Here is a 12,238-nt window from a genome sequence, read left to right as displayed (position 1 = left end):
GAAACAGCCCGCAGGTGTGAGCCCATCCCACACACAGCAGCTTGTTTGAGCCTTCGAGAGACCTGCTGAGTTCATTCTGTTTCCGAGTGTTTATGACCTGCCTGCTCTGTGTTGAGTAGGGAGCTGGGAACGGGAGAGGCAAAGACAGGTGTGGTTCTGGCCAACAGCCCCTCGGGGGAGGAGACAGTGACTCAGACAGATTTACAGCAGGCACTGCTGTGCTGGGGGAAGGACAGGCTGGTGGGGGCAGGGGGTGCGTGCGCGGGTTTTTAGGGTGGGACGTGTTGGGGGAGGGTGTCCCAGAAGAGATGATATTTGGGCCAGGAGCGGGGATGGGGAGGGAAGTGTGCTCCTGGCTCCTGGGCTGAGGCCGGCAGGAGGGCTGGGCTGGCCTGACTGAGACACAGTGAGTGCAGAGAACAGGGAGATGAACTGGGGTTTGGGGTGGCCAGGTCACGAGAGTCCTTTCAGCCCCTTAGGAACCTGGAAGAGCTTGGAAGTGATTTGGGAGCAGGGGCCGGGGACTAGGGGCAGGAGGGCCAGCTTGGGGCTGGGGCAGTCGTCCTGCCAGGGGCGGCCAGGGAGTCACCTGAGGTGAGGAGTGGGTGGTGGTCACATTCCTCAGGATGAGGAGTCCGGGAGAGGGATGTGGGGGTGGTGAGGGCCATTTGATGCCTATGGGACATGGGGGTGTCGTAGGGATGACGTGTGTGGGGCAGATGGCTGGATGAAGCTTCACGCATTCCCCAAGACAAAGAGCTTTCCTTTGGGGTCCTTCTCCCAGCCACCCTGAGGCTTCGGGGCCCCTCGGGGTGTGCGTTTCGGAAATAGAACTACCCTGGCTTTGGTCAGTCCGAGCTGCTTGGCCACACCATGTTGTAAAGCCACAAAGGCGATTCAACCCTGGCTTGGTACATCCCCACCAGGTCTCCAGCTCGCGGTCCCCTCAAGAGGAGAGGCGAGTGACCCACGGTGACTCTGTCCTCTACCAGGAGTGAGCTTGTGTCCTGAGAGCCCCAGGAAGGTCGGAGAGTGAGGGGTCATTGGCGCATTCTCGGAACTTGGGAACTGTGTTTTCCAGCCTCTGTCCCTGGGGGTGGTGAGCTGTGTCGATTTCTGTTCTTTCTCCAGATAAGCTCTTTATTTCCATCCTTTATGGCAGTTTAGCATGTTAGGACCAAAAAGGGGAGCCACCCAGAGCTCTCTTCTCTGGAGAGGGAGGAACTAGCGAATGACACACTTAGTGACCACAGCCTTGGCAGAGCTGGGACCCTGCGTCCCTTTTCCTAGGACTCTTGTGGGGGTCTGCGGCTGCCTCTGCCTCTGACCCTCCTGTGTCAGCCTCCGTTGGCCTCTGGCCCTCTCCCTGGTGTCTGTCCCACTATAGAAGTGTCTGCATGGCATCACAGCTGTGTGCGCCCTGGGGCCAAGGGCAGGGTCACCAGGGCCTGCAGGGACTAGCCCAGAGCACCAAGGGGAGTCTTCTGGAATGTGGGATGGATCACTGAATGCCTTTTTGTTTTGGTGCTAGTCCCTAGTAGGCACCCCCAAAACCCCACATCTGTTTGCTCACCCAGCACTTTTGGCTGTCCCTTTCTTGGGCAGAGTGGCGACACTGGGGACTTCTGGGGTCCACCTACCAAGCAGGCAGAGAGCCGTGTGCTCAGTTGCTCTTTTACTTCCGGGTGAGGTGTGGAAACCGCTCAGCGGCCAGCAGGAGAAGTGGGTGGGTGGAGGGCTCTAATACTTGTAGATGCGTCCTGGTGCAGACAAGGTTTTGCTTTTTAAGCGGTTTATTTATTAGAGAGTGAGAACGAGCAGGGGTGTAGGGTGGGGTCGGGAGGGGCAGAGGGAGTTTGAATCCCAAGCAGGCTCTGTGCCCAGCATGGAGCCCAACACAGGGCCCAATCCCAGGACCCTGGGATCACCACTGGGGCCTAAGGCAGATGCTTAGCCAACTGAGCCACCCAGGTTCCCTGGGGCTTTTGCTTTTTATTTACTTAAGATCATGATGAAATGGTGCCTGCTGTAGGCGAGTGCCTAGTTGTCGTGCATTCCTGCAGGAGTTGCAGCAAACTTCAGGGTAACTGAATTCTGAGTCCCACTGGGATTCTGGTGCCTCAGATCCCTGAGACCCACTTTTTGAAAACTGGAAGGTGAGGAAAGTTCTGGAAAGGTAGTGCCTTCTGGCCGTTGTTCCGCTTCCTGCTGTCCCTTGCTCAAAAAAAAAAAAAAAAAAAAAAGAAGTACTTGGTGTTGATTAGGTGTGAAGGGCTGACTCTGTACTGACCGGAGCAGCCCAGAGATAAATATTTGTCAAAGTGAGGGCAGGCCTGGCCATCCACATGTGAATCGGCTCCCAAATGACCAAGTGTTGATTCGTAGCATCTGTTGATTTGAGGACAGCAGGTTTTGCCCCACAGTGAGCAAGACGATGGAATCTCTGCGATGTTATTCACACTGGCACTTAGCAGAGGGCTAGCTGGAGTTGCCCTCCTCCCCGCCCTGGTGCCTGCGTTCAGGGTCAGACTCGGGCCCGTCCTGGCTTTGCGGGGGATGAGGACGCAATCGTTCACACAGAAGAAGGCATAACTAAATAGTTCTTTTTTTTTTTTTTTTTAATACTTATTCATTTGAGCCAAGGGGTGTGGGTGAGGTGAGAGGAGTGGGGAGAGAGAGACTTCCGAGCGGATTCCCTGCTGAGCACGGAGCCCAACATGGGGCTCGATCCCAGAACCCTGAGATCATGACCTGAGCTGAAACCAAGAGTTGGATGCTTAACTGAGTCACCCAGGCGCCCCCACAGCCAGTTTTCAGTGTGGACCGTTTTTAGATGACTTACTCATTTGTCCCCTTGAAAGTAGTATACATGAACTAAACAAGTCAGGAGAATTGTTACTCATTTCTCCCAAATGCAGGAATTAAAAAAAAACTTTGGTTTATTTAGCATTTTTTTTTCCTCAGAAACTTTTCTAAAGCATCCTTGTGAAGTGGGTGTAATCCCAGCCTATCTGCGGGCTGTGCTCATTGCCACCACGCTCAGGAGCTGGGGGAGTGAAGACGGGCCTCTAGTGGGTCCCAGGCCTATGTCTGCAGCGTTCAGGGCCGGAGGCTGGCCTTCCAGTTGGATCGCCGGTGGATCTGTGCAGGGGGCTGGTGAGGTCAGCGCCGGCAGGGCAGATCAGCCCCACGTCACTTCTCAGCTCTGCTCTAGTGACACTTCCGTTCATGCTTATAACTCGCATGAGAAATTCAGGGAGAATTAATTTTCAGCCTGGAAACAAAGTCTGAATTAAATAGGTCTTCGGAGGGTCTATGGAAGATGTGGGATCCATTAGCAGACAAGCTGAGGTTTTGGAATTATCGGAGACTGTGGCTCGTGGGTGGGAGGCTCCTGCCCTCGTTAGCTGGATTGCACTGAGAGGTGAGCAAGGGAAAGGTCTGATTTGGGGCACTTGGGGACAGTGGGGTACAGTGGGTGCCCTGGGCCACCAGCAAGGATCTTTCTGAACAGGCGTGGCTGAGGCTTAGTCTCCGTCCACCCTTGTATGTCCCCACCATCTCCTTCAGGAACCTCCTCTCTTGCTGGGGTCTGTGGGCTGACCAGGCAGGGGCACTGCGTCCTGTGTGCCTGTGTGCTGGGGGTGGGGCCGGGGGCTGGCAGTTTGAGCACGGGCAGAGCCCTGTGTGAGCCCTCATTATGGGCTCTCTCCCCAGGCCTAGACATTGGTCTGTGGGGCTCAGCTTTGTTTATTGCCATAAAGTGTGGGATCCCAGATCAGAGCCCTGGGTGTGATGGCAGCAGGTGATGGGCCCAGCTAGCCTCTCCCCTTTATCTTTTTCAAGAGTATGGTCACCTTCCAGAAACCTCCTTGGCTTTGTTGAGGGTGTAGGCAGTTCATTTGTGCCTTACTGGGGTGCATCCCTGAGGGGATGCCCCAGGGCCAGTGGGCCAAGTGCTTAGGAAAGCAGCTTGGTGTGGTGGGCACAGGGCAGAGCCGGGCTGGGGTCAGACCCCAGGACCACCATTCGGGGCACCATTCAGGATCGTTGACTACTCTGGCTTCGGTTTTCTCCTTTGTGGAGGAGGAGCAGTGATACCTGTGTCACTAAGTTGTTTCTAAAGGACCAAATGATGGCGAGTGGAGAGCACTCCAGCCGGGGGCCTGGTGGCTGCTGTCCTGATGGTAGTGGCAAAGGCAGGTAACCGCGGGTTGTCTCTGTTCTCCAGGCTCCTGTGCCTTCATTCTCCTTGTAAATATGAGTAGATGCTCCCTTCCCAAGCTCAGGGTCCCTGCAGGACCCCTGGGCTGACCCCAGCTGCTCCGCTGTGACAGGCGGGCTAGAGGCAGTCAGCTGTGTTCGGAGGCCGCTGGAGCTATGAGGTTCTCAGAATCGGAGCTTCCCTTCCCTCATGTGAGGAGAATTCGGAGTCTGCAGCGTCTCTGTGCCCTCGGCCTCCTTCCTGCTGGTCCAGGCCCCTTGTCCAGGGTGTACCCGGCCCTTCCTGGGCTCCCCCACAGCCTCACCCCTCCTCGTAGCAGGTCCCAGCTCCTCCCTGCCCTGGCCAGAGTGCTCCCCATCTGCTTCTCTGGGGTCCCCTGCTGCTCCTTTCCTTTCTGTGGGTTTTCTTCAGCCCCAGCATGTCACCGGGACCCTATCTCCCCCCCCGCCCCCCGCACACAACCCCGCGTAGGCTGTAGGAAATACTTGGGGGACGACCGCACATGCTCCCCTGGGAGGCAGCCCTGGGTACGGTGGCTTTCTGGCTCTTTGGCCCTGGCCGACATGAAGGGACGCGTTTTGCACTGCAGCGGAGTAGAGGGAAAAGTATGGGTGCACGCGGGGGAAACAAGGATCCGGAGAGGGCCCCGCCCGCAGTGCGCTCCAGTGCTTTCCTGGCCCTCCCGCGTCCTGCTGCTCTCGGTTTCATGCTGCTTTGGATTTCCCAGACAGAGGTGCTGGACTGCAGTTTGCAGACCCCACAGCTGGACCATTCGTGGAGCTTGAGGGTGGGGAGGGGGCTCTGCATGTCCCTGGACCTGTGGGTGTCTGTCAGAGGCCCGCCGGGCAGAGCAGGGGCAGCCGGGTCAGGACGGGCAGCCCAGAGGGGTTGGGGTCAGGGCGCCCTGGGCCCTAGAGGGAGGTGCTTCAGGGTGGACGCTCCCTTCCCGACCTAGTTCGGCTCCAGGGGAAAGAGCACTGGGCTGAATCAGGGCACCTGGCTTCATGTCCCTCTTCTGCCACTTGGTCGCTGGGAGACGTCGGGTAACTCACTTCACCTCTCCGTGCCTTGGTGTCTCCTACGACCCAGAGCCCTGCCCCCATCCCCCACTGTCCTCTCTGTCCATCAGCCTGCACCAGAGGGGTCCAGTGGCAGGACCAGACCTGCTGATACCTCTGCCCAGACCTTGGGGTGGAGTTGCTCTGAGTGTGGGGCACACCCTGACCGGCCCACTGTCTTGCAGCCCTCCAGGATGGCCGCCATGCTGGGGGACACCATCATGCTGGTCAAAGGCCTTGCCAAGCTGACCCAGGCGGCCGTGGAGACCCACCTGCAACACCTGGGCTTCGTCGGGGAGCTCCTCGTGGCAACCAGGGCCCTGCAGTCCACGGCTGCGGAGCAGACTGGCTTGGTTCTGGGGCAGGTGCGGGTAAGGAGGCTGGCAGGAGTGGGTGGCAGGAGGGGCTGGCCTGGAGCTCTTGGCGAGGCCAGGATGGTGAACCAGGACACAGCAGGGGCGTCGGCTCGGGAGACCTGCTGTCCTTCCGGGTGCCTCACGGAGCTGGGACAGCTCCCCGGGAACTGGTGGCCCGGACCCCAGCTCCCTTTACAGATGAAGAACTTGCTGCCCGAGTGTGGCAGTCCTCCCCCGGGCCTGGCGAGGCACCCACCGGGTGCTCAGTGGCTGTCTGAAGGACACGTCTGTCTGAAGGACACTTCACATCTGCAGGACCAGGGAGCGGGGCTTGTCAGGAGCAGGGCAGAACCTGGGTCTCCTGGCTTCAGGCTGGGAAGGAGCAGGAGCTCCCCTACAGATCTGGCTGAGGGCTGCTTACCCGGTGGAACATGGGCCGTCCCATGTAGGGCGTGGGGTGGGCACAGGTGCTTCTCTCATGCTGGCTTCCCTCCCCACAGGGTCAGGATCAGCGCCAGGAGCCTTATGCTGAGAGCTTCAACGACCCAGAAGCAGAGTTCGCTGGGCCTCAGACTGCGGGGGCCCCCACAGATTTCTCTGCGGCCTCCTCTCCTCACCGGTCACCGCCCCCACCCTGGGATCACACTGGCAGTGAGGGCCCAGCTCCAGCCTACGTGGCCAGTGGACCCTTTAGGGAAGCCGTGCTCCCGGGCCAGGCTGCCTCCCCTCTGGGCATGGTCACTGGGAGGCTCTTTGGAGACCCCAGACACGCGCTTGCTGCCACAGGCCTTCCGCGAAGGTTCTTCCACCAGGACCAGCCCCCCGTGGGGGGCCTCACCACGGAGGACATTGAGAAGGCCCGGCAGGCCAAGGCTCGCCCCGAGAGCAAGCCGCACAAGCAGATGGTGCGTCCCGGAGGGCCAGGTGGAGTGGGACTGGGGTGGCCGCTGCTCCCGGTGGCGCTGGTGTCAGTCCTTCCTTTGGGGACGTTCTCGGATGCCGTGGTCTGGAGTTCTCGGGGACACAGAGGTCCTCTCTTGGTGGAGTATGCCGCCAGGTGGAGCGGCCGACTTTGGGGGTGGAGCGGAGCAGTGGGGGGCTGCGCGGACCCTGCCGGCTCGTCCCGTCCCGCTCGCCGATTCCGTGCGGTCTCTTTCCTTGCCCCCTCTAGCTCAGCGAGCACTCTCGGGAGCGGAAGGTGCCGGTTACACGGATTGGGCGGCTGGCCAATTTCGGAGGTAAGGTGGCCGTGTGCACCCATGCCGCCTCGCCTGCCCTGGGCCATCCGCTCGGCCACCACGGGGCCTGCATGGAGGTGGGAGAGGGTGGGGACCCAAGGGGTCCTGGGGAGGCCATTGGTGCCTGACTCAGCTGCTCCTGACCCTTCTCCCTGGGGGATGGTCCAGTGACTGTATCCCACTCTGCCTCTGTCACCCCTGGGGGACCGTGTCTGCGGCAGCAGCCTTTCCCTCCTGTCACTGAGCCCCGCTGCCGGGACAGGGCTGGGCAAGTCAGCCTTCCTCACGGAGCCGTCGAGCTCCCAGGGGGGTTTTTGCCCCTGACCGGCCTCGCAGGGATCGTCGGCTCTCGACCCGCACAAGCTGGCAGGTGTCAGTGGACGGCGAACCAGGGGCTGTGGCCTTGAGTTCTGTCGGGAAGTCTGTGCGGTTGGGGGCTCTCCTTTTCTTTGGAGCTTTGAGTCCTGTTGTGTCCAGTACACCTGTGCTGAGTCGCAAGATGATTTTGGAGTGCAGCCCCCGTACCTGCTGCAGTGACCTCACGTTGTCCTTTCCACTCGCGAGCAAGATGCAGGTCGCTGTGTGTGTCTGCACCGTGACCTGCTCGTCTGGCGCTTTGCTCGGGTGGGCTTCTGAGTGTCCTGCCCATGTACTGCCGTCACGCACGTGCTCTGCAGCCGCTTCTCCCCGAGACGCCATCCTGCTCCTCATTCGGGGTTGGCTCTGTGCCCCCGGGAGCCTGGCCCTCGGAGCTGGACCCGCGTGCGGGCTGACACAGTGACGGCTGCTGGTCTTCCCGATGTGCAGAGCCCACTCATTGGATGGAACTTTCTCGAAGCTTTCGTTCCGTTGCTGTTCCAAAATCTGCATGTGCTGCTGCTTAGCTGCTGAGAGTCCAGCCCAAAGTGCCATCTGCACTTTAGGACAGAGCCGTGGCTTTATTTCCTCACGCGGACTTGCATTCAGCCAGTTCCTCACGCAGCATGGTGGCTGCTCCTGAGACGGGTTTGAGAACCTGGCGGCCTCCGGGGATCCTTACCCCACAGGAGCCTGGGCACGTCCCTGCTTCCCACAGGGGCTGCTGGGTGGGCAGCACTGGTTACCGGAGTGTGGCGTGGAGGCCCGCTTTTCTCCCCAGTAAGTCTGAGGCCGGAGCTGTCCCTTCTCGCTCTGTGGTCTTTCTCTCCAGCCCTCTTCCCGCCACTCCGGACGGGGCTCGGCACATAGGCTTTGCTCCACCGACGGGTTTGGAGTGGGGTGGATCCTCTCATGGGGGCTCTTTGTGGGTGAGGCTAGTGGAGGGTCTCTTTGGGAAAAGTGGTCAGAAGGAGTTCGTGGTGGCAAACTGAATTTGATGGAATGCAGTGCGTTCCGGTGAGGGGGCAGAAGCCAGGAGCGCAGCGGGAGGGGTTCTGGGGGAAGGTGTGTGCGGCCGACAGGCAGCCTCAGTAAGCCCCGGGGCAGGGCTCCCCGGGGCCAAACCCCACCTGGGATGGGGTCAGAGTGAGCAGGTGTCCTGTGCCATCAGAAGCCTCTGGAGCCCGTGCTCGCAGCTGCCTGGGGCCTGGAGCCGTCCTCAGCGTGCGCACACTAGGGGTTTGCTCAGCACTTGGCCCCTCCTGTCGGGCTTCGAGGGGGGAGGGTGATGGCAGGGAGCATCCGGGTCTGGGGAGAACGTGGCGTTCTGGCCTTGGGGGTGTTCTGGTCTTTCCGCTACACCCCAAGGTAGTCGCGCTGTGTGTTACGACCCTTCCACCCGTGTGAAATCAGTTTAGTGGGTCAGGACTGGCATTTAAAAAACAGAGTAAAACTGAATAGAAGATCAGAATTAATATCATAGATTTTAGAACTGTTTGTGTTGCAAAAAACCATTTTTTCTCCAGAGCTACAGACATCCTGCTTTATACCTGTGGTTCACTGTATTGCGAAGTTTGTGGTTTACTGGTGGGTTGTTGTCTAAACAGAGTGAGGTAACACTCCTGCTTTGTTCTTCTAGAAAACACTTCTGACCTTTCTTCCCCTTGTGGGGTGTGATGTGGACCAACAGGTGTAGGGATTTTTTGCAGGAGGGGCATGAAGGAAAGGGATCACTGTAGATCCCCTGGGAGGCAGGCTTGACCTTGAGAAGGTCAGCGGCAGGTATCCAGCTGGTGGACGTGGATGGGGTGGGAGTCCTGGGTGCACCTCGGTTCGGGGGGTGTCATGGCTGAGATGTGAGCAGGGCGAACTGTGGAATTAGGTCTTGTTAAGGAGTGATATGAAAGAAGGGGTCAGAACTGGGCTTTAGGTCGTCACAGTATCAGGTATCCAGCCTTGCTTCCTTATGACCTTGGGCCCTGCTTAGGTTTTCCCTTTTATAAAATAGGGATTCCGAGAACCAATAAGTTTTTACATGTTCATTTACTTTCTCAGGGTAAAGAGAGAAGGGAGAAGGGTCAGCGTGTGTGTTAGAAACACTAGCAAGTGGGAAAGGAAGTACCCAGCCCAGCAGAGTCAGCCACCCAGGAAACACTGCCGGAGGAGGAGTCAGTCACTCAAGCCCACGGGGGCTTAGTGTTCTGCCGCTCCCGAAAGGAGGGAATCGGGAAAGAGCAGAGAGCTACACGCTCTCCTTGCTGCACCCCCCCGGCCCCTGCCCCCTAAATTCAGGATTGCACACAAAGCTGTGGTTTCTAGTGCTTAGCATGGAGCTGCCTTCGTCCTTCTCCCGCTAAACAGTCTTGTGGCCACTTTGACAGAAGTTTCTTGCACCTGCATGGAAATTCCTGAGTGACGTGGTTGTACGTTCATCTTCCGTCTGGTCCCCCAGCCCTACCTTCTACATGGAAGGCCCCTCCCCACCCACCGTTGCTTCTGCTTCTCTCTCCCCTAAGATTAAAGATTTAAGTAGGTTTGATGCATCCCATAATGGGTGTGGGTGTGTTAGTACGAATCCCAGCAGGGAATGGTCCTGACACCAGAGACTAGGCACAGAGGCTGGAGTGTTCTTAGCTTCTTCAGGACTTAAATGTGTGTGTGTTGCTGGGAAGAGGGGGCTTTTTTGGGAGAAGAGGAGATGGGGTGGGAGTCAAGTGTTTGGGACAGAAGATCTGGCCCAAAATAGAAGAGGGGACCCCAAGAGAAAGGAGGGTTCAGGACCCCCACCACTGTGAGAGGGGTCACCAAGCTGTGGTCCAGAGCCTTCTGGTGTAGAACTTTTTGTCAAAGATGCTCTGGCTCTTTTTCTCAATACAAAAGAGTTTATAAACCATAAAACCCCAAAAGAATATGGAGACGACCAAAACATATTTGTGAAGTCCTGCAAAGCCCCGGCACGTACGATCATTGGAGCGCGTAGTGACTGGGGGGAGACAACCCAGGATCAGATGCGTGTCACCCACGGGGCTCTGTTGGATTTGCTCCCTGCCAGCGCAGTGAGGTAGGTCTGTGGGGCTCTCCCAGCACATGAACAGAACCTGCTTTTCTCCTTTAGGCCCCACGACACTCCTCCTTGCCACAGGAGGGCGGGACCCTGGCAGAGAAGCCGTGGCTTATGGTCTTCTATAAGCCAACGAGAAAAGCCCAGAATTTACAAAGGTTAAGACATGTTGCCTCTGCCTCAGACCCCCGTTCCTGGGCAGCGCGAGGTGGGCCCAGAGGTATTGTTCTGAGACCTGTCCTCGCGCACTCGTTCTCAGAACCCGCACAGGCATGCGCTGTGCGCTGTTGGCCCAGCCCAATGCCCCGACGGATGGATCGGGTAGAAGGGAGTCCCGGGTCCTGGGATCACACGTCTGGAACAGGAATCCTCTCTTACAGAGATGACCCTCAGCCAGTCCTGGCTTCCCCTCCGCCCCATCCCCAAGTGCACCCTCACCTCGCCTCCCTGCACCGGCTCTTTTGGTTCAGACCAGTCCTGTCTTCGGGCAGGAGGAGATCACACCTCGCCTCCCATGGAGCAGGGCGGGTGGTGGGCTTTCAGGGGCCGGCTTTTCGGCCCTCGTATCCTTACTGGCCCGAACAAGGTGGTTGCGTGGGCTCTGCCCTCCCAGTAGTCGTGCTCCCTGGTGCTGGAGCAAGTAGTTGCTGCCCACTGAGCGCGCTCAGGCCCCGAGAACACTGCCGGACGGAGAGCCTTAATGATTACAGTACACGACACCGCAGGGCCAGAATATTTATATTATGGGGAAAAGGGTTAACACGCACGGGATCCGTTGCTTGTGCCCAGCTGGAGCCGTTGGCCTGGCGGGAGTGGAGCCCAGGGTGCAGTTATCCAAGGGAGCAGACGGCGCGGGGAGGCCTGCAGCTGTCCCCCCGATGATCTGCTGCAGCTGCCTGTGGCTCAGGACGGTGGTCGGTGGGCAGGAGGGAAGGAAAACCCCTGCTGCACCCTCGGGAGACTCCCTCCCACACGGTGTAGTGGCTCGTGGGTCGGGCCCGTCCATCTGGTCTCCCGCTTCATCTGTACACTGTGGCCATTGGGGAGATCACAGTCACGTCTCCGCCTCTGAACGGGAGGCCGCCGCCCTGTCTGGGCCACTTGCAAGACCCGGAGGCGCTGATGGCACCCAGCAGGGGGGATTTTCTCCCCGGTGTGTGGCTGGAGTTCATTTGCCTCCTGCCTCCCCCGGCCCCCTGCCAAGAGGGAAGGGGGGGTGATGCTGTGGATCCTGACTGTGTGGCTGAGTCAGCCGCCCCCTGCCCACCCTAGTCCTGCCTTCTCTGCTCTGCCGACCGCTGCCTGCCCTGCACGGTGTCCCAATCACGGGAGGCTAACCCCCACCCACTGTAGCTTGGTTCGGGGCCCCTGGGAGCTGTGCAGGGCTGGGGAGGAGAGCAGGCTGCCTTCCCAGCAAGCTGGGGGCCTGCTTCCGTGGACATCAGGCCCCCGTGTGACCGCTGCTCTGGAGGGAGGGGCACTTTTGGGGCCGGGGTGGCCGCTTGTGCTGCTTGGCCTGGTGGCCTCGTCCTCTTTGGGTGTAGCACCTGGCTCCCTTGGGTCTGCGCTCTCCTAGGACAGAAGAGCCCACCGGGGCCAGTGACCCAGATTGGTTCCAGGCCTTTAGCAGACCTTCAAAGGCCTGCTCTCAGGCTCTGGAAGCCCGCCATGGGTGGCCGGCCTGGTACACAGAGACTTCCTCAGGGGGCCCGTGGACAGGAAGACAAGCCCGTGTGCGTGCCGGACCACTTGCAGGGCTCCTCCAGTGCCTTGACACTGCCACCTGCCAGCAGCTGGCTCGACACAGAGCCCAGGGTCGGCGGCTGAGCCCGTGGCCCGGGGAAGTCAGGGGTCTTGCGTTGGCTTTGGTGAGGCTATTTTGACCTGTGGCTTAATGTCCTTCATGGGCGTTGGGAAGTTCTGGTCATTTCTTCTTCCAGTGC

General features: G+C 59.2%; 1 protein-coding gene across 2 annotated transcripts in view; it reads left to right on the top strand.

Annotated features, from left to right (window-relative positions):
* Positions 1–12,238, top strand: part of LOC111150865 (coenzyme Q8A) — a 36,117-nt gene that overhangs the window by 11,413 nt on the left and 12,466 nt on the right. Inside the window, exons 2-4 of one of the 2 annotated variants that reach the window (XM_022508507.1) lie at positions 5,469–5,654; positions 6,140–6,544; positions 6,811–6,877. In XM_022508507.1, the coding sequence (XP_022364215.1) occupies positions 5,478–5,654; positions 6,140–6,544; positions 6,811–6,877 (649 nt within the window). In that variant the 5' untranslated portion in view covers positions 5,469–5,477. The remainder of the gene's footprint in view (positions 1–5,468; positions 5,655–6,139; positions 6,545–6,810; positions 6,878–12,238) is intronic. The other variant, XM_022508508.1, reaches the window with a different exon arrangement.

The sequence above is a fragment of the Enhydra lutris genome, unplaced genomic scaffold (assembly GCF_002288905.1).
Source record: "Enhydra lutris kenyoni isolate GAN:26980312 unplaced genomic scaffold, ASM228890v2 scaffoldscaffold24, whole genome shotgun sequence".
Classification (NCBI taxonomy): Eukaryota; Metazoa; Chordata; class Mammalia; order Carnivora; family Mustelidae; genus Enhydra; species Enhydra lutris.
Note: the sequence above shows the minus strand (reverse complement) of the source record. Positions and strands in the feature narration are given on the sequence as shown.